The sequence below is a fragment of the Mastigoproctus giganteus genome, chromosome 2 (assembly GCF_048544385.1).
Source record: "Mastigoproctus giganteus isolate SK-2022 chromosome 2, ASM4854438v1, whole genome shotgun sequence".
Classification (NCBI taxonomy): Eukaryota; Metazoa; Arthropoda; class Arachnida; order Uropygi; family Thelyphonidae; genus Mastigoproctus; species Mastigoproctus giganteus.
The window spans coordinates 99,368,025-99,395,135 of NC_143576.1; the positions used below are offsets into that span (position 1 = coordinate 99,368,025).

The 27,111-nt window shown below is 38.6% G+C and overlaps 1 protein-coding gene across 1 annotated transcript in view; it reads left to right on the forward strand.

Moving 5' to 3' along the window:
- Positions 1 to 27,111, forward strand: part of LOC150089460 (torsin-1A-like) — a 97,813-nt gene that overhangs the window by 34,685 nt on the left and 36,017 nt on the right. Inside the window, exon 2 of the mRNA XM_090389989.1 lies at positions 8,387 to 8,537. Coding sequence (XP_090246115.1) covers positions 8,417 to 8,537 — 121 coding nt within the window. The 5' untranslated portion in view covers positions 8,387 to 8,416. The remainder of the gene's footprint in view (positions 1 to 8,386; positions 8,538 to 27,111) is intronic.

A 27,111-nucleotide genomic window follows, 5' to 3' on the forward strand; every position in this document is an offset into this window, starting at 1 on the left:
AATGGGACGATAATTGGATGGGAGGGATTTGTCACCCTTTTTAGGAACTGGCTGGATATCAGCAAATTTCCAAGCAGAAGGAAAAACACCTTTGGAATAAGAAAGTGAAAAAAGGTGGCAAAGAACAGGAGTAAGTTCAGGAGCACAGGTTTTGAGAACAAGTGGAGAAATACCATCAGGACCTGGAGCTTTCTTAGCATCAAGATTCGTCAAGATCCTTCTGACATCCTTTTGACGGAAGACCACAGGAGGCATTGAATGGAGTGTGTTGGGAATGGTGGGAGGTGTTTTACCAAGATCACTGATACAGGAGTTGGAAGAAAAATGGGATGCTAGCAGATCAGCTTTATCCTTGGCTGCAGTGACAACAGAACCATCTGGTTTTGACAGAGGTGGGAGCAGAGATGAGCAAAAGTTGCGGCCAATAGCTTTGGAAAGAGACCAGAATGCTCGGCTACGATTAGGGCAAGAAGCAAGTTTTCTACTCTTAGCCTGTTCAAAATATAGTTTGGACTGATTAATAACTGCTGTACAATTGTTGCAAACTTTGGTGTAGGCAGAAAATGAAACTGAAGAATTGGAAACAAGCCAATTACGATATGAAACATTCTTCTTTTGAACAGCCTTAGCACATTTATTGAAAAACCAAGGTTTAGATAAAGGACGAGATTTTAAAGTGGAGTGTGGGATAAAGGATTCCATTCCTGCAAAAATAATTTCACTGACATGATCTGAGCAAACGTTGACATCAGAAGTTTTGATACAGTAATCCGACCAAGAAAAAGGAGAAAAAAATCTCGCAGGTCATCCAATTTTGGCAAATGGGATGACCTCGAGGTTGATAAAGGCTCTTTTGGAGAAGAGACAATCACCATGTTGTGATCTCAGGTGCCTAAAGGACCTATCACTCCCACTGTATACTTAGAAGGGTTGTTTTTGAGAAAAAGATCAAGTGTGTTGGCTGTATGGTTAGGATTGTCCAGTATTCTTGTAAGTAAATAAACAATCTGTGCAAGATCATTAGTAATTGTAAAAGCCTCAGCATCTCGAACAGCTGGGTTGGTGTGAATAGAAAACGGAAGCCAGCTGGAGTTGTGAACATTAAAATCACCAAGGAAAATTACCTCCCTATTAGGAAAGTTGGACTGGAGAAAGTCAAGTTGCAAAGAGAGGAAGTCAAAGAGCTCCAAGTGATTAGTGGAGTTGGGAGAACGGTAGAGACAACAGATGAATTTGTCACAATGAAGTAGAAAGATTTTAAGCCAGAGAAGATCGAAAAAAGTAGATCCCAAATTACCAAGTCTCTGATAGGAAATATCGGAATGGACATATGCACAAGTGCCACCTTTGGGGTGAAAGGAATTGTACAGCGAAAAATTTGGGCAACTGAGATGAGCAGTAGTTGAATCAACCAATAACTGAGATTCTGTCATAAAAAGTACATGGGGTTTCGCAGACTGCAAGTGGAAATTAGAATTGGGACCACGTATATTTGTGAAATGAACTAGAAGTGTTTGGTAGTTTTAGATCTTTTCGCAGATAAGCTTACTGTATTAGTTTGACAATTCATGGTGTATTCAATAGTAAGAAAAAGTGGGCGGGCCATGCTGTATGAAGTAATGAAATTTTTGAATATGGCGTACACATGGTAAGAATATACCCAGATCGTTGACATAATGTGGCCTCGACAATGCCACCCCGTATACACACTATTCGGACTCCCTCCAGTCACTATCTGGCAGAGTAGAGGTAGCAAGATTATGCACTAGCTGATCCGGACACCTCCTGACTGTTTGGTCCGGTGTACTAACTAGCGGCCGGCCTGCGAAAACCATTTTAGAGCTGTGCCCTCGAAATGTAAGGAAGATTGGATCTTGCCACTATGTTCATATTAGCCTCAAAAGTCATCAATCATACTGCATGATGGAAGAGATGGGGAAGGGTTGACCGGAACTTAGCTCTGGAGACTAAACATGGTTTCCACCACTTCAAACCTCCAATAAGCCAAGTGGTGGTATTGCACCGGTTGATGAGTCATCTACCCCCTAGTACTGCCTGGTAACACAGAGGGGGTGGTATTCTTCCATGTGGTGTGGTGTGGGTACCACACCTCGACCGCTGCTTACATTGGTTCACACCTGGATAGTTACCCACCGTGTGCTTGTGCATGGAGTATACCAAGGATTACTAACAGTCCCACCATCATGAAGGTGCAAGCAGAGGATTTGGCGGCCACTGACCGTCCGGACTTCGCCGAAATTGTGTCCACTTCACTTGAGTGTCACCCAAATATCAGTTCCATCAGCATTTTAGACTCCCAGGTAGCAAGTACAGCTTGTCTGGCATATCTGAGAGAATGTCTGTGACAAATTCAAGGCAACTGCAATTTCTTCTTGATTTTATGATGTCTCAGATTCAGCAAAAATTGCAGAGTTATTTGAAAATTAGAACATATGGTTTCATACTTCCTGTGATCGCAGAATTGCTGTAATCAGTATAAGTACCAGGTGGAAGTACTTTAAAGGAGACATGAACAAAATAGTATTAGTATTATTGGCAGCAAATGATGTAAGAAAGCAAGCTTATGAAGCATTAGCCAAAAAAAAAATTTAATTTCCCACACCACCTGTGTATCCCCATCAGTAGTTTGAATAGTTCTGAAGGCAAATTTCCTCACATCTATCCTGCAACCATCCTTCCTCAATTTGAATTTGTCCACTTGTGTAGTCTGAGGAAGTATGCCATCAGCATTGAGCTTACTCAATCCATTCAAAGCTTGAAACACTTCAATCAGATCACCTCACAGGTGCCTAGTGTCCAGATATTGCAATTAGCAGAACAGAAATTTTCTTAGTAAATGCACATCTTCGTTGATTTTACTAATCTCATTTCTCTTCTCTGCACCTGTTTCATCAGATCTGCATCCCTCTTAAAATGAGGCTTCAAGACATATATGTAGTACTCAATATATGGCCTAACAATTGCCTTATACAGTGGGATAATCACATCCTTATCCCTGTTGGCTAAATTCTTGTGTACCATTAACAAACCTGCCAGCCTGTGTACAATTGACTTTCCTGGCAGCCTGCCTGCCTGCACTACTTAGCAAACTTCATATATGACTGCACCTGGGTCTTTTTGGTTTTCTTACTGCCCTGAATGTAGTACCACACAGTTGGTACATTAATCTGGGATTACTGCAGCCCAATTGCGGTACATTGCATTTGTCAAAGTACTGCATATTTTTAAACTTCAATTGCCATTTCTCATCCCATTTGCCTAACTTTTCTAGACTTTGTTGCAGTAGCTAACTGTGATTACTGTCCTTCAAACAGGCCTCTGAGGTTGGGTATATTCATACTGTAGATTTTAGTGTTTTGTTTTTAATGTAGCAGATTTTAATATTTTATATGTATAGTTTATCGTAAAGTTAAATTTATTGTAAATACAGGTTATTATAATTTATTATAAACACAGTTATTAAAAGTCCAGTTTCCTTTGTGTTTTTATTTTTACGTAAGGTTGGTGCAAAACACTAAAATCTACAGTGTGATTACTGTCATTAACAACAGTGTGTCCAGCACTGAACCCTGGGAACTCTACTAATAACATTAGTGCACAAAGAGCAGTGTCCATTGATTTAAAAAAAAAAAAAAAAAAAAAATTTTTTTTTTTTTTTTTTTTTTTTCCTGTTTATACTCCTGGATGACCAAACAGTCAGAGGAGTTCACAAAATAGACAGAATACAAGAAACAGCACCTTATTTAGCAGTCACAGGCTTGAACCCCAGTCACACAAGGCACGTGTACTTATCCACCCACACACATGACCACTTGGCTACATCGGCCTTACCATTCTGTCTTCTCTCATCCCTTTGTCCATAGCAGTAACTTGCCCTTAATGTTACACTGCCCTAGTTTGTACAGCAGTCTTTATGTGTAACAGTATCAAAAGCTTTCCTGAAATCCAAGTATCATCATCATCATCATCAGCCATTTTCAATCCACTGCAGGATGAAGGCCTCTCCAGCAACTTTCCAGTTCTTTCTGTTTTGAGCACTGGCCATCCATTTACTACTCAAAAACTCATGAATTTCATCTATCCATCTCCGCCTTTGTCTTCCAGGTTTTCTTCTAGCTCCTCTTGGGTACCATTCTGTTATTTTCTTAGTCCATCTGCCATCATGTCTTCGAGCTATGTGTCCTGCCCAAGACCATTTTAGTTCTTTAGTTTTGATAAGAATGTCCTTTACTTGAGTTTGCTGCCTAATCCATGTGTTTCTCTTCTTATCTAACAGTCTGATTCCCAATATAATTTGTTCCATTCTTCGCTGTGTAGTTCTTAGCTTCTCTTCCATTCTTTTGGTGAGTGCCCAAGTTTCACTTCCATAAGTCATGGTGGGGAGTATACATTGATTCATTATTTTACGTTTCAGACAAACTGGGATATTGCTCTTCAGTATGTGACTATATTTCCTGAATGCTATCCATCCAAAATTTATTCTTCTCTTGACTTCCAGCCATTTATCATTATTACAGCTAATAACTTGTCCCAGATAAGTATATGACTCCACCTTTTCAATTACTGCTCCTTCAATCATTATTTCCCTTTCCATGGCATACTTGTTCATCATTACTTTTGTTTTAGCCATATTCATCTTTAGTCCAAAATCCTTACTAACTGTGCATAACTGATTAAGATTTTCCTCTAATTCTTTGGGATCGTGGCTTATGACCACAATGTCATCTGCAAATCGTAAATGGTTTAGGTACTCTCCATTCACATTGACTCCTTTCTGCGACCAGTCTAATCTTCTGAAAGCTTCCTCAAGGGCAGCAGTAAACAGCTTCGGAGATATTGTGTCTCCTTGTCGAACTCCTTTCTCGATTTTAAATTTGCTACTGTCTTTGTCTAGTCTAATAAAGGATGTAGCACTCTCATATATTTTCTTCAAAATCATAATATATGGAATATCTATGCCTTGTCTTTCCAGTGCCTGAAACATTGCCTTATGCTGTATAGAGTCAAATGCCTTTTCATAATCCACAAATGCCAGGCATAATGGTGTTTTATATTCATTTGCTTTCTCCAATAGCTGTGATATTACGTGAAGGTGATCCATAGTTGAGAATCCTGTCCTAAAGCCAGCTTGCTCTTTCGGTTGATTCTCATCAAGTATTCTTTCTAATCTGTTAGTAATGACCCTTGTGAACAACTTGTAGATATGGGATAACAAGCTAATTGGTCTATAATTTCCAATTTCTGATTTATCTCTTTTCTTATGCAGCAAAATTATGATTGCATAATTCCACTGCTTAGGCATCACACCTTTTCTAATGCATTTTGTGAAGAGCCTTGCCAGTTTTTGTGTTATGTCACTTCTTCCCAATTTTAACAACTCTACAGTAACTTCGTCTTCCCCCGGGGCTTTCTGATTCTTCATTTTCTTCAATGCATGTTCTACCTCATCAGGAAGAATATCGGGTATGTCGTATGTGTTGCTACTTTGCAATCCATCTTCCCCACTGCTAGCATCATTCCCTCGCTCCTTGTATAATTCTCTATAGTAGTCTTCTGCTATTTGAATTATGCCTTCTCTGCTGTTTATAAGTACACCATCGCTATTCTTCAATTTCAGTATCATTTGTCTTTCTGTATTACTGTTCATGGCTGCTGATTTAAATCCTTTGTTTTCCCTTAATGCTTGTTCTACTTTTCTTGTGTTAAATCTTCTTATGTCCTCTCTGAGTTTCTTTCTAATGGCTTTGCATAACTCAGTATACTCAATTTTCTTCCTGTCAGTGTTTTCCTTGCTCTTCATTTGTCGTCTTCGATTCATCATGACAAGTGTTTCTCGACTAATTTTTTCTTCTTTGGATTTCTTTTTCCCTATAGGTTTCTTGGGCTTTATCACTTCCAGAAAGTTGTAATATTCCTCGTAAATATCTTGGTCCTGAGCAGTCTGCAGAAGCTCAAACTTGTTCTTAAGTTCCAGTACATACTGCTTTTTCTCCTCCTCTGTTATTTCAAAGACCTTTGTATTATTTACTCGAGTCAGTTTTTTCCTTTCCTTTCCTACATCTATATCAAGTATACATCTTACCATTCTGTGATCACTTCCAACATTTACCTTATTCAGGACGGTAACATCATTCACAATATATCTTCTGTTAGTGAGGATGAAGTCGATTTCATTAGTTGTTAATCCATTTGGACTCTTCCATGTCCACTTTCTGTTCACCCTTTTCTTGAAAAAAGTGTTCATTACTGACATTCCTTGAGATTCTGCAAATTCCACAAGTCTTTCACCTCTTTTATTTCTTTCACCCATTCCAAAATTTCCTATAGTTCCTCTATCTGCGCTGTTTTGCCTTTTTCCAACCTTAGCATTGAAGTCCCCCATAATAATAGTGTAGTGGGTTTTCTGCTCATCTAGAAGACTCTCAATTTCAGTGTACATTTCTTCAACCTCTTCATCATCATGGCTCGATGTTGGTGCATAAATCATTATAATCTTTAGCTTGTACCTCTTAGAAATCTTGAGTATTAGTCTTGACACCCTTGGTGATGTACTTTTGAATTCCAAAATGTTGTTTTTAAAATCTTTATGGACCAGAAACCCAACTCCACCTTCACTCCTTTCACTGTTTCCATTGGTGTACAGCAGATTTCCACTTGATAAACTTATAAGTGATTCATTTCTTCTTCTTGTTTCAGCCAAACCGATGATATTCCAATTCACATTTTCTAATTCCTTTTCCAGCTCTAATATCCTGTCTTCACCGATGAGTGATCTTACGTTATAACAGGCCAAGTTCAATTTCCGTGCATGGCAGCCTGGTCTTACCCAGAGATTCTTAGCACCCTCTGCTTCCACTCTGATCCTCTCGCTGCCGTAAGAGGGAGAGTGAAAGCTGCTGGGGACTGAGGGCCATTTGTATTGTTGTGCTCTCATTGCTGGAGGGTTTGGTCTTTTCCTCTTCACGCTGACCAGGCGTCTTGAAGAGAACCACTCTACACGTTCGTTGCCACCTAAGTGACGTAACAGGGCTTACCATCGAGAAGGTGTGCATGAGTGGATTTTAGGGAGGCAGGCCAACCGGACTTCTCCTAAATCTTCTGTAATAGAGAGATATTGGATCCATCAGTGTTTTAGGCTGAGTGTCTGATAACACACAGGATACCTGTTCCCCTCTAAGCCCCAAATCCAAGTATATGAATAGGTAACTTAAACCTATCTTTGTTTTTAAATATAAAGTATTTAAAATTCCTTATCTTTCAATGCATTAAGATAATTTTCCTCCTAATGATATTTATTCAGCCAATGAGAGAAGAGAGATGCGAGTTACGTGGTAATGCGTAACGAAAACTAAATTACATAACAGAATCTTGTTTTACTGTGGTAAAACAAGCTTGATTTCCATATGTAACGTATTTATTTAAATAAATTAAATGCAACAAGGCATAATATTTTAAGATTCTATATGTATATAATATCGGTGTAGATATGCCATAGAAAACTCTTAAAGAAAAACTACAATTGTAGTGTGAAAGGCACTGACTGATGAAAAGCCAACTATCTTTGAAACGGTGGCACCCACTGAGAATAAGTAATAATAGTCTTCTCTATTAGCAAGGCGTTATTTATTCGAGGTAGTACAATACTTGGTAACTCTTTGTGAGGGATGAGCACAATATGAGATACAGATGAAATGATACCTTTCACACTACGATCGTAGTTTTTCTTTAAGAGTTGTCTGTGATGTATCTACACCGATATTATATAGATATAGTAATGTATTTATGTATTCATAGCTGAGCAAGAGACACACACGGTGTTGAAAGCCCCTGTAAGTATTTTATTTTATTAACAGCAGCAAGCACGAGGCAAAGCCTCCTAGTTGTTATTATTATTTTAAATACAAAGACAAAAACCAGTTTTTGTTTTTTGGGTTGCACCATGTAAACACAGATAATGTGGATATAAACAAATTTAGATGCCATGATCCATATGGAGGGAAAGCTACAATGCACCACTTGGGTAAGTGGCAAACCTGAGAAGTAAATTTCTTGGCATGTGCAATTTTTCTGAAATTTGCCTGAAAATATATTGGCAAATCTTGGAAGTATCTGCAAGGTTGACTTGTATATATGGTAACATATGATTACATTCAGTAAATTTATTGAATAATGAAATATAAATGCCAGAAATTGTGGATTGATAGAATGATTCATGATTTCATTAACTTTGAATAAATTTATCAGGTAATGAAAATAATAATAAATGATGAACAAATAATTCATAAACCAGATAACTAGAAGTGTATTGTATGGTAAATGTTCTTGATCATAACTTTTATGGAAAATGAATTATTCTATTTTTCAGAAATTGAGAATTTAGTTGATACTTGAAAGAATGAAAGAAGATAATATAATTCAGCAGAAACCACTAGCTCTTCAATGGCATCAAAAAAAAAAGAAACAGTCAAAATGGAAATTTTCTGGAAGATCTGCTTCTGTACCTGCTATATGTCATAGTAAGAACTTTTTTTTTTATTATTTATTGTATGTAGGTGCCTCTGAATAAACCATGGCAACTCCACTGTATAATATGTTAGAATACCGTATAGGTGTATACTTATCAGTGAGGTGATGTGTATAAGGTGTGTCAATGAAGTTGCTGGAACCGATTCTATAAAAAGAACACAGAGTGAAGGAGCTCAAAAATGGCCTCTTTTTTTTTTTTTTTTTTTTTTTTTTTTTATTCAAAGTAATCGCCACCTGATTGAATGCACTTATTATACCGTTATAAAAGTATCTGAAAAGATTTACTGAAGGCATCCAAAGAGATGTTCAGTTCAGCAGTTAGGTTTTTCTTTATGATCTCAACATCCTGAAATCTCTTTCCTTTAAGGGCAGTTGTCACGTTAAGAAAGAGGAAGTCTGCTAGTGCTAGATTGGAAGAGTAGGGTGAATGGTTGAACTATACAGTGCCATGTTTCATCAGAAGTGTCTTCACAGCAAGCAAGTGCTTTGTAGGCAGGGGCATTGTCATGCGACAAGAACCAGTTGCCTTACTCTCGAAATTGCAGCCCCACCCAGGATAGCCTTTGAAGCACCAGTACGTAGCACACAGCATTGACTCTCTCCTCTTCAGGTACAAATTCCTTGTGAAATCACACCCTGTTTATTGAAAAACATTATAAGCATCATCTTGATCCTAGACTTCTGTAAATGAAACTTTTTGGTCCCTTGTGATGATTTCGAAGTCCACTGCTTGCTGGCGCTTAATCTCTGGTTTGTACCGAAACACCCATCTCCAGGACAGTACAGGTGAGGAAATTAGGATTGTCTGAATGAAGTCTTGATAACATGATAACACTCTTCATTGTTTCTGCTCACACACAAGGCTGTGCGGCACAAAAGCACATGCTTCTTGATTAGACCGGGGTTCGAGCCCATCACCACCAAATACGGAGGATGTGGAAAGATCAGGGAATGACCACCGCATATCCCCGGAGCAATATGGCCTTAGTTGCTAATGCTCCTAAAAAACCAAATAACAACAGCGGCACAAATTTTGCGCAGATCTTCCTTTTCCCTAAATCGTCATGCAGAATTTGACAGATCATCTCCTTATCCACTTCCAACTCATCAGCCATCATTCTAAGAGTCAAACAATCTCTTGCCACAATTTCCTGAACTTTTGCAACTCTATCCTTGTTTGGAGAGGTTGATGGATGCCTGCTTCTTGGTTCATTTCGAATATCCTCATGTCTGTCTTTGAACCACTTATACCATTCACACTGGTATGACTTAATGTTTCATCATCATAAACAGTTTTTAACATTTCATACATTTCTGTTGCAGATTTTTCTAGTTTAAAGCAAAATTTGATATTCATTTGTCATTGCTTGTATCCTGTTAGCCTGCTGGACAATCTCTGTACCACCACCATCTGTGGGAGGAAGTTTGAACTACAAAATACCAGTTTGTCATGGTGGTAATCTACTTCACCACAGGAGATCTCTAAATTTCTCCGATAAATGAGCTTCAGCTAACTAGCTAGACAAAGCAGCCTACAAGCTTGAGAGCACACCAATCAAGACAGCAAGATTACAGCCACTTCACAAGATGTGCTGAGATACAGCTTCCCTCTGTATAATCAGAACGAAATACCACTCATCCATACTTGCCCTGTGAATTGGATTCATTCTGCTAGCCAAACTGCCATTTTCCTGTATCTAAAGAGACTTTAAGTTCCTCTTTAAGTTTAACGACAGGTGTTTTCTGCAAAATATCTGCTGGGCAAATTGCTGAAAAAGCTCTGAAATCTTCCTTAGAACTAAATAACATATGTTCACAGCCACTGCTCAGATGATTTAAGCTTGGAGCATGTTCTTGTCCAAGATCTGCATATCCTGACATTGATAAAGAACATGATCTCAGCTTTTTTTTTTTTTTTTTTTTTTGCTACAACTCAGCTCGTGTAACTTCCCAAAGAATGAACCATGCCCAACCAATAGAAACATGGATTAGGTTTGGGCTAAACTATTTAACCTGCTCATGAGGAATCACTTTCGCATCTGGAAGAAATTTTGGAGTTACTATTCCCATGTTCGGTGATGCCCAACAATCTTGCAACCTCTTTATCAGCAATTCCCATATATTTGTCTTCTCTTGTGGTGGTTTATTTTACTGCTTGAGCTAAATATCCAATATCTACTTAACAAGTACAGGTCAATTTTGAAAAAAAGCCACGACTTAGGATTGAATTTGAACGTGTCTGCAATTGTGCCCAGATGATAGGAGAGAGAGTACATGACGAGACCGTGTCAATCAATTTGGCCCTGGAGAAATTGTGCAAGGTTCGTGGGGTAGAATTTTTCTCAGCATGGTCTATGCTTGTTAACAGGAGAGACTGCTTCTACAAGGATGGGATACACTTAAATAGAAAGAGTGCAAGAATATTTGCTGATGCTATTGAGGCAGTGTTAGGTGGGTCAGAAAACTGCTAGCTTGGGAGGATACACAGACTAATAGATTAACAGTAGCTGCTGACAGAGGTGAAAGTGATTTTTGCACTACTTTTATTGGAAAGAGCATTAGCCTGGAAAACAAGGTGCTGGGGATTTCAAGGACTGCTGGGAGTTATCATGGAACAAGCAAATACATGAACTGTGTTAGGATAGCTAAGAGTAAGAACAGATGTATGTGAACTTGCCTGTACACCAATGCTAGTGTTTAGTAAATAAATTTGATGAATTTGAGGTGCTGGTCAAGACATCAAATTCAGATATTGTTGGGATATCAGAGATGTGGTGTTACACAGATATAAGGAATGTAGAGGAAAATATCTGCTGGGCAAATTGCTGAAAAAGCTCTGAAATCTTCCTTAGAACTAAATAACATATGTTCACAGCCACTGCTCAGATGATCTAAGCTTGGAGCATGTTCTTGTCCAAGATCTGCATATCCTGACATTGATAAAGAACATGTTCTCAGCTTTTTTTTTTTTTTTTTTTTTTTTTTTTGCTCATTGTACTCCCCAATGTAGAATTGGGGAGTACAATGTGTACAGAAAGGATAGACAAGATAGGAAGGGAAGAGGGGTTATGCTGTTGGTTAAGAAATACATAAAATATAAGGAAGTGCACCCAGTGGACAGTGCAATGTTGAATGTGTTTGGTGTGAAATAAACACTGGGAAAGGGAAAGTGAAAGTAGGGGTGTTAGAGGCCTAATGACTGATGAGTACAATGAACAGCTGTACAGAGAAATAGAGTGGGACAGTAAATCAGATTGCTTTATAATGGGGGATTTTAACTTCTCAGATATTGACTGAAACTTGTGGGTTGACACTAGCAAGGATTTTGTGGATTTATTGGATGATTGTTTTCTACAGCAGCATGTTCAAGAGGAAACCAGAGGGAGTGATATTCTTGATCTGATTATCAGCAATGATTCTTCATGCATTAAGAATCTGCAGATAAAGGAACCACTGGTTCAGATTGGTGAATAGTACAAACTGGTGCAGTATGGCACTAAGGGCATTGCTACAATGGATAAAAGGATGGTTGGGTGCGAGAAGACAGAGTGGTAATTAATGGACACTAGTCTTCATGGATTAATGTTATTAGTGGAGTCTCCCAGGATTCGGTGTTGGGCCCATTGTTGTTTTCTGTATTTATTAATGATATTGATGAAGGTATATCAGGTTTGTCCAAGTTTGCAGACGATACGAAGGTGGGTAGGTTCGTTAATGACAGTATCTAAACAACAGAATCTAGAACAGTTGAGCACATGCCCTGAGAGGTGGCAGCTGAAGTTTTACTGCATGGGGATAGCAGTAACCCCAGAGTAACATAACAACTGTGCGGTACAAAACTCAGAGTAGTGGAGAATGAAAAAGTCCTGGGGTAATTGTGCAGTCAGATATGAAGTTTTCTGACCAGTGCAGATAGGCTGCAAGAGTAGCTCATGGGGTCTTGTCAATGATATTTAGAAATTTTTCTAGCAGGGATATGGAGGTGATTATTCCCTTGTAGAAGGCAATGGTCAGGCGACACCTTGAGTAGTACTGTATATAGCTCTGTAGGCCTCATTGTTGGAAGGAGTTAGAGTTGCTGGAATGAGTACGAAGAAGGACAATGAGATTGGTGAATAGAACAAAGGGTTGCTCTTATGAAGAAGGCTTAAGTTCTGCAAATTGCACTGTCTGGAGACTAGGCACCTGCGAGGTGATCTGATTGAGATATATAAGTCCTTGAATGGTTCGAGCAAGCTCAATGCTGATGGGTTTCTTCCTCTTGCCCAGATTAATTGCCTGAGAGACATGAATTCAAATTGAGGAAAGACAGTTGTAGAATAGATTTGTGGATATTTTCCTTTAGCCAGTGGGTGGTTGATTGCAGGAACAAACTTCCATCTATCTTTGTGGAAGTTGACAGCTTAAATAAATTAAAGGCAGAACTAGACAAACATTTGGAGTGAATGGATGTGGGGAATGGGGAGGTTTTATTTTTCTTCGGCTGATGTTGAATAAGCTTGCTTTCCTTCATCATATGCCTCTGCTAATGCTAATCTGATGCTGAATTGATTTTCAGAGACAATAGCACATGCTCCTATATATTAGATAAAGATCCACCCACTGGCAATTGATCCAAAATGATCTTGTGTGCCTTGGTTATTACTTGTTCAGCATGCCATAACAATTTTTAGTAGCATCTGCTGTATAGAGAAGTATTTTGGATGTCTCCTTTGTGAAGTGCACTTGGTAATCTGTATATATGAACATTGCATGAGAAAATGGAAGGTACATTCATTAAATAAGTTTTTATCCCTGAACCCCCACTCCTTTCTAGTTATTCTTTCTATCATACAGATGACCTTCTTAATTGTCTATTATATTAGATGCATTTCAAAAGTTCATATGCCGAGTTTGAAAGAGTTAGTGGTACAGTGTTAAAAATTTCTGTACTTAATGTATAACACTTCAGATAGTAACCCACCAAGTTTCAGTAACATCCTTTTTTAATTATGGGTCCTGACGTCAACAAAGTTGTGTGGATGTGGACAGATGGACAAAATAGGTTACTGTAAGGCTTTTCACAGTGTTGGAATATATGATGATTGCATGTCTATATGCCTCACTTCCTGTTCCAAAACATCCCACAAATGTTCAGTTAAGTTGAGGTCAGGCAAATTTGGAGGCTAATCAAGATGAGTCACATTTTCACTGTGTTCATCAAACTACTTGTGCAGTTTGGGTCCAATGATACCCTACGTTATTGTCTTGAAAGATCCCATTTCTGTCTGAGAAGAAATGCAACATGGCAAGATGTACTTGAATCTTCTCAGAGCTGCCAGTAGACCTCACTAGTGAAGTGTTGGTCCATATACACACCAGGGGTTCAAGTTCTTGCCAGCAAAACTTGCCCCATAAGCAACCACTGCCACCTGCACAGATAGTGGGCACCATGCATAATGGGTCCATGGAATTGTGTTGCTTGGGCCACAAACAAAAGCATCCAGTGGCATGTTGCATCAGGTACTTGGACTCATCCAATCAGCACACTCATTTCCAGTCGTCCAGCATGTTATTGACACCACAGCAATTGCCGTCAATTGATGATCATCTGTGAGGTGTTTCTCAGGTCATCTGCTGTGGAACCCCTTACGTCTGAGTGTGCAGCATATCATCTTGTAGGATATTGTTCTTGCATTCCCCATACTGTATTGGGATGTAAACTATCACACAGTGACCTGGTGTTGAGCTGTACAGTGCATTGCACTTTGCTTACCATGAATTTCTGTGTAATCCTTTACAGTTCTGTAAAGGATTACAGTTTGTTGATGTGAGGTGGTTTGACCCATTTGATGCATTCTGTGTACACCTTAACCACAGTGGGCTGTGAGCAACTGACAAAACATGGCATTTCTAATATGGAAGCACCCTGCATGAGCTGCCACAATCATGTCCTTTTGAAACTCTGTTATCTTTACTATGTTCCATACTGCTGCTTTATCATGTTGACTTGCACAATCAGATGTAGATTACCACTGCTCTAGCACACAAAGCTGTTCGGCTTTTTATACTATTAGCTATGTGGCATAGTCTATTGTAGGTGGGGTAGGCATATTTCAGTGATCACTGAGTGTGTGTGTGTGTCTTAAACTTACGTAGTCATTTTTATGATCAACAAGTTCCTCTGAAATACCTGAAAATCTCTGATTCTGGAGTCATTTCCTTGCTCTGTTAACTTGCTCCTGCAACTTTGTAAGCTCTAGGAACTACCATTTAACACATTCACTGGAGCTTATATTTGTAAATGTCCTTTATGTGTGCCTTGGTTTTTTTTTTTTTTTTTTTGATTTGGTAGTTGTTGGCGCATCGGCTTCTGCGGCCATATTGCACCTCCCAAGGTTTTTTTTTTTTGCAGTACTTTGATCCAAGCCCGAGGCGGGAATCGAACCCGCAACCTTTGGGTTGCCGGGCAGGTACTTTACCCACTCGGCTAGCCCGGTCGGCTGTGTGCCTTGGAGCACTGGTACAGGTAGGCAATGCTTTTTTGTAAGTGGATTTCATCTGTGAAGAATTATCACTCCAAGTAATGCCTGCATCTGTTTGTGGCATTTTAAAATCAACAGATGCATTTGAACGAGATTCAGAATCCACATCACTTGAACAGAATTTTTTTTCAGTATCAGATGATATATTATAAAGAGCTGATTCAATGTTGTCAGCTTCAACATATTGTCCCTCCCTGTTTCTTTTCAGTCCTGATGCTTCCGGCTGTGGATTCATTATAACAACCCATTAGGGTAAAATTTTCTAGGGAAAAAATTTTTTACACAAAATTTTATCAGTAGACACACGCAGTAAGGATGATGTTTTGTTTTTCACAAATTAAAGAATTAAAATACAGCAAGCATAATCTTCAAAAAATTTTACCTTTCCTTGTTGAAATATCAGACTAGATAAAATAACTTCAACATAAAGAACATATAAAACTGTGAACCAAGTATACAGTTTTTATAGCACTCTTTAGACAGTGCAATGCCAAGCAAAAACCCAGCCATAATGCAATAGCCCATGGTTCACTCAGTGTCAATATTGCTCAGTTATTCATTTCATGTGCTTTTTTTTATTTTTATTTTTATAGCATTCATATACTGATTGCAGTTGAATGGACAGTTATTTGTGTTAAGGTAAAAATTGCAGTTCATTTTGATGCAAGTTTGCATTCCAGCAACAAACATGTTAATTGGTGTCTGCTTGTTTTGTTCACTTTTTCAATGCTGCTGACGCCTCATAGAGCTACCGCTGAATTAACTCAACCATATCACTTGTCTTGTGTGCTGCTGTCTCCTCTGAAACACTTCACAGTTGTTCCTCTAGTATTTGCTCAAAATGTTCCCAGTTTGCATATTTTATGGCAAATCCACCTTAAATGGTTTTTCTGATTCTATATCAGACCTAGAGCTCCCAATATTGAACCTAATTACTTGATAATCACTGGATATCCATCCAGTAACCATTTTTGAGCCTAAGGTATTTGATAAAGTGACATGTCTATTGGGTTCTCTTTTATGGTCCCAAAAGTTGCTGATTATAATGATGTGGGCCACCAGGTTATTAGCTAATATTGTTTCTTCAAATAACCACCCCCTCTTTATCAGTTATTCTCTTATACCATGTTACACTTTTAGTACTGGAGTTCAAACATATGAAAACTGCAAGCTTTCTTGTAATCCAAGTATGGTTCAATCTCATTAGGGAATGGTGAATATTTGTTGCATGCTTGCAATAATTGTGTTTTCCAGCCATCCTTCATACCTAAACACATCCACCTGACTGAAAGAATGTATAGCATGACTTGTTACTCCACTGAACCTATTTTTCTGTTGATCTAGCACACAGTCCAAGTTCAACGTGCTTTTGACCATGCCAGTTCACAGTGTGCTTTCATTGTTGTTATGAAAGGCTTGTAGGTTACAGCTCTTCTGTGAAAATTCACAGTATACATCTCTCTACTCGACATGGAAATATTTACAGCTATACCCATGGCTGGCTCACAGTTTCAGACACAATTCTCTTATGGTCTGATGGCAAGCTGAGGTAATCAGCAATCTCAGGGTATGTCAGTTGCTGTCTGTCAGTGCTTTTGTTCTGTATCTTTCTGGTTATTTCTTGGGTCCCTTGTTACCTCTGAAACTACTTCAGTATGTTGCCAGTTTTTAACTTTGGGATGGTTATTTATTTTTATTTATTTATTTTTGTTTTTATGAGAACCCCAAACACGAGAGTTATTAGAACCTATGGTACTTAGTATCGTCCATGGGTTGGAGGTTGAGAAGATGAAAGAAGATATTTGTTGACATTGTTGAATTTCTGTAGATTGTAATTTTCAGGAAATATGTATGTAGGTTGTTCCAGAAAACGGAAGTTTAATGAATAAATGAAGAAGAAAAGTTGGTTCTGTGAGTTCAAAGTTGGACAGTAAAAGGATGTTGATTGGTTGCGGCACATCTTCAGACTGCTTTGAAAGAGAGGGGGGGGGGAATTAAAGAAGCCAATTCAGAAGAACAATGCCCAAGGAAGTATCTGTAGAAAAGGCATGCAGCAGAAACAGAATGTCTATGAGATAGAGAATGGGGAGACTCTGTTAAAGATGAGTTGAATTAACCTAACTGCCCTTTTTTGAATGGAATCTAGAGGCCAGAGAGGTTTTGAGGGACTGCCCTAGATATGGGAACAATATTCCATGGTAGGGTGGATTTGAGATTTGTAGAGTGAACAGTTTGAAATAAAAGAAATTCCGAGAACGAAAGAGAAAACCAAGTTTTTTTAGATGCAGAGGAAGCAATGTTTGAAATGTGCTTGTGCCAAGAGAGATTAGAAGTCAGGGTAATCCCAAAAAAGAGATGATCTTGATTAGAAATCAAGGTGTTATCGAAGGGAAGCCTAGGAGCAGAAGAATCCTTCTTGCAGAATATGACAGGGCTGAGTTTTAGAAGGATTAAAATTAACTAAGTTATCTTTGTCCCACCTGGAGATAAGCATTTAAGGAATTGGTAGCTGATATTTGAAAAGTTGAAACTGTTTGTGCAGGGCAAGATTTCTCAAACTGAAAGGTGGAATGCAATGTGCTATGGTCTGCAAAATTGTGGATAGGATTTCTGGTCATTGGAAGAAAGTCATTAATATATTCCATATTCCAGTATTGGCATTCGAGGTGAGCGGATGCACTTCATCAGGGCTCCTCAGTTAAGTGGATTACTGTTGGTTAGTGCTTTTAAATATTTGATTTATTTAGATATTGTTGGATTATTTTGTTATAGGTTTTCCTGTAACAGTTTGATTTTAATAATATTATAGATATAATTTTTAAAGTTAACTTTCATTGATATTTATTTAATTTTATAATGGTAGTTACCAGATCTGCCTTAAACACATCACAGGGTATCGTGACTCACACAGAAATAGCCGATGGCGATTTACGGGTGAGTCATGATTTAATCCGTTGTGGAACCTGTGAAATGTTTTCCAAGGTCAACCTCATGACTAATCCTAGCTCACCTGGGGATTCTTTTCTTTGTGATCGATGTAAGGAGTGCGCCAATCTTAAATTACAATTTGGTGCACTGATGGAACAATTTGAGTCCCTGAAAAAACGCGTGCTTGCCCTCGAGAATAATGCATCTGGGAGCTCGTAAGGGACTCAAGACTCCAACAATCTACCAAGTGATGCACACCCGATTCGGGCCTCAAAACAGAAAAACCAAATGCAAACTACTCTGGTTAAAAAGGACATTGTTTTATTAGGAGACTTCATTGTCAGGGAAATGGGGAATATTTTTTGTAATAAGGATAGGTGGAGTAGAACCAGGGTATGTCTGCCGGAAGCAACTATTAATGATGTCACCAACAGATTGTCAGATTTTAAGGGGAGTAAAGAGAATATTATTATTCATGTGGGGACTAATGATATTAAACGTACACGATCTGATGATTTGTTCGAAAAATACAGGACCATGCTGAGGAAATGCCGCAAGCTAGGCCACAATGTCTATGTGTCTGCAGTTCTGCCCAGACACGATAGGAGGGATTATATGTTAAAAGCCTTGTGGATTAACTCAAGACTTGGACTCTGCAAGGCTTTGGGGGGGGGGGGATTTCTATCAGCATGGCCCACACTTGTAGGTAGAAGGAATTTCTTTTGTAGAGACGGGATGCACTTAAACAAAGGTGGTGTAAAAGTTTTTGCCAGTATTGTTGAGGATACCTTAAAGGTTCAGGGAAACTGCTAGTTAGGGGGGATGTGGGTAATACTGACACGCGTTTATCTGATAATATTGGTCAAAGTAACTCTTGCACATACCTTAAGAGTTCTTATCTGTTACCCCAACTGGACGTATTATATAGATGTTCTGGGAGCAGAAACGTTTCACTTGAGCAGGTAGCTAATGCCAGGGAAGAGAGCCTAAAAAACTTCAAGGGTTGTTAAATATAGAAGAACAGTAAGTCTTAATTGTTTATATAGTAATGTTAGAAGTGTCGTCAATAAAATGAGCGAATTCGAACTGCTGGTTAAAACAAGTAACGCGGACATAATAGGGCTTACGGAGACGTGGTGCCACCCGGAAAGCCGACCGGGCTAGCCAGGTGGGTAAAGCACCTAACTGGCAACCCAAAGGTCGCGGGTTCGAATCCCGCCTCGGGCTTGGATCAAAGTACTGCAAAAAACCTTGGGAGGTGCATTATGGCCACAGAAGCCGATGCGCCAACAACTACCAAAAAAAAAAAAAAAAAAAAAGTCACCCGGAAATTGGGGATGATGAGTTTCAGTACAGCTTCTATAATGTATTTAGGAAGGATAGGGTAGATAGAAGGGGTTGTGGGGTAATGCTTCTTATCAAAAGCAGCCTGAGTGCGGTGATAGCTTTCCAAGATTCAGACGTTTCACATGCTAGTATAGAAACTGTATGGTGTGAGATAGTTGGAAAAAAAGGTATAATGCGAGTAGGAGTAATCTACAGACCAGGTGATTGTGAAGATTAAGACAAAAGCCTCTACATTCAAATGGAATTGGGCAAGTAAGCGTCAATGTCTTATTATGGGTGACTTCAATTTGCCTCTAATTGATTGGAGAAAATGGGAAGGAAACTCGACACGGGGAACAAAATTTTTAAATCAACTAGATGACTGTTATTTGTATCAACATGTCAGGGAAAGTACTGGAGAAAAGAATATCCTAGACTTCATCATCACCTGAATCAGATGACATAACAGGGCTGACAGTAGAGGAACCAGTAGCAGGAAGTGATCACGGAGTTCTACGGTGGATGATGATGAGAGAGATAACAGCAGTAAAAGGCAAAGGAATGGATTTTAATTTCAGAAAAGGAAATTACGATGCCCTAAGGTACTACATGGCCTCTATTAATTGGGTAGATATCGCGCAGAGAATGAACACATTTGAACTTTGGTATGCTTTTAAAACATTAATTACAGATGCCTTGAATGCGTATATACTATTTAAAAAAATACTGCACGAGGAGGGTTCCAAGTTGGATGAATAGTGAAGTTGCCACATTACTTGAGCAGAAAATGGTGGCATGGAAAGGTTACAGAGCAATAAAAAGTACTGAAGCCTATAACAGCTACAAGGTGATCTGTAATAGAGCCACAGAAAGGGCGCCTCCGTAGCCAGGTGGGAAGGAGCAGTAGTGCGTATCACATGCTTCTTGATTAGACCGGGGTTCGAGCCCGTCACCACCAAATACGGAAGATGCGGAAAGGTCAGGGAATGACCACCGCACATCCCGGAGCAATATGGCCTTAGTTGCTAATGCTCCTAAAAACCAAAACAACAACAGCCACAGAAAAGGTTTGACAGGCAAAGGCAGTTTATGAGAAATCACTAGCAAACAGAGCAAAGAGGGGAGCATAAGGAATCCTTCACGTATATAAATGCCAAGATGAGCAGGACAAACCAGATCGGACCTTTATGTAAGGGAAAGGAGATATTATTAAATACACCATCTGGTGTTGCAGATGAACTCAACAGTTATTTTGCATCGATATTTACAAATGAAAAACCTTTTGTGGCAATAGGAAATTGTGGGAGTGAAGTTGAAAAATATGTAACTAATGATATTGAAATTTCGTAAGATTATTTAATGAAAAAACTTTCGAGGCTACGGGCCAGTAAGGCTCCTGGAGTTGATGGAATATACCCCATAATCTTAAGGGAGGCAGCAATTGAACCATTGAGGCTAATTGTGCGAGCATCACTAGACTCTGGGGAGATTCCCTTGGATTGGAAAAGTGCCAATGTATCTCCCATACATAAGAGTGGCTCTAAAAGTGAAGTGGGAAATTATTGACCTGTCAGTCTGACTTCAGTGGTAGGGAAAATCATGGAGGCAAATGATCAAGGGTGGAATTCAAGATCATTTGGATCGAATTGAAATTCTCAAGGATACTCAGCATGGTTTTGTAAAGGGAAAATCATGTTTAACAAATCTGGTTCGCTATTTCGAAAGGGTCACTCACGAGCTGGATTTAGGGAATAATTTCGACATTGTTTATTTAGATTTCAGCAGAGCTTTTGACTCAGTCCACATGAGCAATTGCTTTATAAGCTGGAACAGGTTGGAATCACTGGGAAAATCCTTAATGTATAGCAGGATGGCTTCAGGGCAGGAGGCAGAGGGTTGTGATAAATGGCTATTCCTCAGATTGGGTTGATGTAAGAAGTGGGGGTTCCCCAAGGATCAGTATTAGGACCACTGTTGTTTTTAATTTTCATAAACGACATTGATGAAGGGATAGAGGGTGTGATGTCTAAATTTGCAGATGATGTTAAAATTGGTAGTGGTTAATGATCACTGTCAAGCTGAGCTTCTTCAGAGAGACTTAGATATACTTCAGGAATGGTCAGAAAAATGGCAGCTATGCTTTAATCCAACAAAGTGTAAGGTATTACACCTGGGAAACAGTAATCCCAAAATAACTTATTCACTTGGTGGAGTTCAACTAAACCCAGTATTGGAGGAAAGGGACTTGGGTATTACGATACGGTCAGACATGAAATTCTCTGTGCATTGTAAACAGGTTGCAAGGAAGGCCCATGGTGTCCTATCGATGATATATCGAACTTTTGCAAGTAGAGATAGGGATGTGATAATCCCATTATATAAGGCTTTTGTTAGACCACACTTGGAATACTATGTTCAAGTATGGAGACCGCACCTAAAGAAAGACTTCGAATATGTGGGTTGCAGAGTTTGGAAACTAGACACCTTAGAGGAGATTTGATTGAGGTGTTTAAAGGCTCTGAGAGGCATCAGTAAAATGAATGAGGACGAAATTTTCAAAATTATAAATGATGCTAGAACTAGGGGAAGATGCACTATAGCCTCAGCAGCTTATGCGCCATTAAACCTCCATAACACACACACACACACAGAACTAGGGGACATAAATTCAAGTTACGGGGGGAAAATGTTTAGATTGGACTGCAGGAAGTTTTATTTTAGCCAACAAGTTATAAATTACTGGAACAAGTTGCCTACATGGGTGGTAGAGGCTGACAGTTTGGGGAGATTCAAAAGTCATCTGGATAGTACTTTCAGGTCAGGGTAGCGCATAGGATGATAGGTTTAATTTCCTTTTTTTCATTAATTATTATTATTTATTTTTTTTTATCATTGTTTTGTTCGGGGTTTTTTTTTTTGGCTTGTGCAGCATAAACCATAGGCTTTCTTGCACCATGCGGCCATTACTAATACTAATACTAAATACTATACGAGAGGAAAATAGCGGAAGAAAGAACCAAACCGTGGGGGAAACCAGCATTAGTGGAGAAGTTAGACCACAGAGAACCACATACCATTGCCACATACCGCAGTGAACAGTCAGAGAGAAAACTGAATATGCACTTACAAAAAATAGTTGGCAAACCATAAGATCGAAGCTTATTTAAAAGACTTATGCCAAACATGATCAAAAGCCTTTGAAATGTCAATAGCGCAACTGCTTCCGTTTTACCACACATTTCCATTAAATTTGTCCATCGATGGGTTACCCGTCTATCGATCGACACTGATGGAATCCATACTGGCGATCATTGATCAGATGGAAGATTTCTAAATAGTTCATTAGTTGGTGGTTAGTATTAGTGTTAGCAATGGCTACATGGTTTAAGGAAGCCTATGACTTATGCTACACTAGCCAAAAAAAAAACATAATAATAAATAAAATAAAATAATAATAATTAATAAGAGAAAATTGCATTTCCATCCTCCTGTAGGCAATTACCCGCCGGTAATTTCCCACTTTACTTTTAGAACCACCCTTATGTATTGGAGATACATTGACACTTTTCCAATCTGATGGGAATCACTTCAGAGTCCAGTGGTGATCTCATAATTATCCAGCTGACGTTTGAATTTTCCCAAACTGCCAGCTTCTGCCACCTGTGTAGGTAACTTATTCCAATAATTTATAACTTGCTGGCTAAAATTAAAATTCCTGCAATCCCCCCCCCCCCTCTGTAACTTGAAATTATGTACCCTAGTTCTAGAATTATTTATAACTGAAAATTTCATCCTTATTCATTTTACTTATGCCTCCAGAGCCTTAAACACTTCAATCAAGTCTCCTCTAAAGTGCGTAGCTTCCAAGCTCTTTCCAAAGTCTTTTCTCATATGGATGCCCTTGTGCTGATCTCGCCAGGCGAGATACCTATCTTTGGGCCCTTTCCAGAAGCATGATATCTTTCTTTAGGTGTGGTCTCCATACTTGAACACAGTATTCCAAGTGTGGTCTAACAATAGCCTTATATAATGGGATTATGATGTCCTTATCTCTACTAGCAATTGTTCGATAAATCATTGATAGGACACCGCGGGCCTACAATGCTTGGAGAACTTCATGTCTGACTGTATCATAACACCCAAGTCCCTTTCCTCCACTACCGGCTTTAGTTCAACTCCACCAAGTGTATAAGTTATTTTGGGGTTACTGTTCCCCAGGTGTAATGCCTTGCACTTTGCTGGATTAAAGCATAGATGCCGTTTTTCTGACCATCTCTGAAGTCTGTCCAGGTCACTCTGAAGAAGCTCTGCTTGGCGGTGATAATTAACTACTCCACCAATCTTTACATCATCTGCAAATTTAGACATCACGTCCTCTATTCCTTCGTCAATGTCATTTATGAAAATCAAAAACAACAGTGGCCCTAATGCTGATCCTTTGGGGGAACCCCACTTCTTACATCAACCCAATCTGAAGAATAACCATTTATCCATTTATCACAACCCTCTGCCTCCTGCCCTGAAGCCATCCAGCTATCCATCTAAGGATTTTCCCCGTGATTCCAACCTGTTCCAGCCTATAAAGTAACTGCTGATGTGGGGTCGAGTTGAATGCTTTGCTGAAATCCAAATAAACAATGTTGAAATTATTCCCTTGGGTGACACTGTCAAAATAACTAACCAGATTAGTTAAACATGATTTTTCCATTACAAAACGATGCTGAGTATCCTTCAGAATTCCAACGTTGATCATTGTCTCCATGATTTTCCCTACTACTGAAGTTAAGACTGACTGGCCGGTAATTTCCTACTTCACTCTTAGAACCGCCCTTATGCATTGCAGATATATTGACACTTTTCCAATCTGACAGGAATCACTCCAGAGTCCAGTGATGCTCTCATAATTAGCCCTAATGTTTCAGTGCACTCACTTGCTGCCTCCCTTAATGATTATATTCCATCAAACCCAGGAGCCTTACTGGCCTATAGGCTCAAAAGATTTTTCATTAAATGAACATGTGAAATTTCAAAATCATTAATTGCATTTTTTTTTTTCAACTTCACTGCTATAATTACTCATTGACATAAAGGGTTTTTCTTCTGTAAATATCAATGCAAAGTAGCTATTGAGTTTATCTGCAACTTCAGCTGGGGGGTATTAATACTATCCCATGTCCATTACATAAAGGTCTGATCTGGTCCTCCTCTTCTTTGCGTTTATGTATGTGAAGAATTTATTATCCTCACTATTTGCCCGCGATTTCTCATAATCTGCCTTTGCCAGCCTAATCTTTTCTGTGGCACTATTACAGATCAATTTGTAGCTGTTATAGGCTTCAGTACTTTTTATTGCTCTGTAACTTTACCATGCCATATTTTTCTACTCAAGAAATCTGGCAACTTCCTTTTCATCCAACTTGGAATCTTCCTCATGGAGTATTTTGTTAATGGTATACAGCAGGCCCCCGTTATAATACAGTTTGCTTTACGCTGATTCACTGTAACGCTGTTCTTATATTATAACCCGTATCTGACTATAATGCTCTTTTACAGATTCCATTTTTGTCATATTTAAACGAAATCGTTTCATTTGATGGAGTTGATAGCTTGAAAATGAATAGCAAAACAGCATTAAAATGTTTCCCATGCCAACTTGAGAAATTTTCCCACGCTCAGTGAAATTTTCTCGCACGCTAATTTAATTGCAGTACAGTGACTTGTTACGTAGTTCTGAGATCAACATTTTAAAAAATTATTAAGTATATTGCTTGTATATTTGTGTTATATGCATTTATCCGAAGTCTAGTCATCACTCAGTACAGTATTAGACATTGTACGTAACGGACAGTTTACTCGAACATTGTATCGTAATTAATGCAACCAACGCAGTTACATTTTCGAAGAGTTAATAATGGCCGATAAGAATGAAAAGGCAACAATGTCTGGGCGCAGTATGAAGACTATAAATGTAAGAAAAAGACTGAATTTGAAAATTAAATTAGACATTTTGAAGCGAATCGATTCCGGTCAATGACAAGCGGATGTGTGCATTAATTTAGGACTTGCAAGTTTAACTGTACGAACAATTATAAAAAAAATAAAGAATTAATTTTAGCAGCGGGAAAGATAGCTGTTCCACTGCAAGCAACTAGGGCTAGGCCAGCTATTAGGATTGAAATGGAAAGACTTTAAATAATTTTATTGAAGATAATATCCAATGCAGAATTCAGTTAAGTTAAATATTATAAATAATAAAAAAGAGAAAGAGATTAGCCTGTATGATGATCTGAAGAAACATCACCTAAAAAAAAAAATTGGAACCATTTAAAACTAGTAAGGACTGGTTGAATAGATTTAAAATCCAGGGAGAAGCCGCAAGTGCAGATCAAGGAGCCAAAACTTTCAAAAAAGAACTTAAAATTATTGAACAAGGGTATTATGTGTTATACTTATCGACAAGTTTTTAACATAGATGAAGCAGGACTTTTATGGAAACGAATGCCTAAAAGAAGTTTCATATTGAAAAAAGAAAAAAACATGCCAGATTTCAAAGCGGCGAAGGATCGGTTGACTTTATTGTTGGGTGGTAAAGCTGCAGGGGATTTAAAATTAATACCCCTTTTAGTTTATTTGGAAGAGGGCCAAAGTTCAACCCACGACACATTTTTCATGATTAAATTCATCAATTAAATTAAATCAATTAAATTCATGATTTTAATTGGAATTTTAAGTTTAATTTTGATACGTAAGTAGTTACCACATAATTATATACGTATGTAATGCAGAATATTTTATATGTACAAATAGTTGAATATTAAATATTTTGACCAACATTTGTGCATCTTTTCACTACCGTTTATTATTGATTAGGAAATATCCTATGGCACCGACCGCAGCTCACAAATACATATAGGCGCCTCCGTAGCCAGGTGGGAAGGAGCAGCAGTGCATAGCGCACGCTTTTTGATTAGAGTGGGGTTCGAGCCTGTCACCACCAAATACGGAGGATGCAGAAAGGTCAGGGAATGACCACCGCATGTCCCGGAGCAATATGGCCTTAGTTGCTAATGCTCCTAAAAACCAAATAACAACAACAAATACATATGTTACCTTATGGGAATGCGGCGCTTGCTTAGTGTGGATTCACTTAGTGCTCTGTTTTTCCGGAACAAATTATTAGCGTTAAGCGGGGGGGGGGTCATCTGTATAAGCAGTCAAGGCTTCTGTGATTAATGTTTTAAAGGTATACCATAATTCAATTGTATTTGCTCTCTGTGAGATATCTACCCAGTTAATAGAGGCCATGTATCATCTTAAGCCATTGTAATTTCCTTTCTTGAAATTATAACCCATTCGTTTGCCTTTAACTACTGCCACCTCTCTCTTCATCGTCCACCATAGAACTCCATAATCACTTCCTGCTACTGGTTCCTGTACTGTCGACCCTATTTTGTCATCTGGTTCATGGTTGATGATGATGTCTAGAGTATTCTTTTCCCTAGTACTTTCCCTTTATATCAACATGTCAAGTGTTCCTTTTTATCAACATTTCAAAGTTATGACTTTTGAAAGTCATAACTTTGAAATAAAAATCTTTGGCATTCCATTTAACATCTGCATGAATTCAGCCTAACTAAATATCAGCTCTTATGCTTGTTTGCTAGCTGAGATATTTTCCTTCAAAGATAGACTCAAAATTTGACCTATCTTTAGGGGCAAATATCTTAATGCGGAACACCTTCAATTCTCTTGTTTTTGCCACCATTGGGAAGAGCAAGTTTTAAGC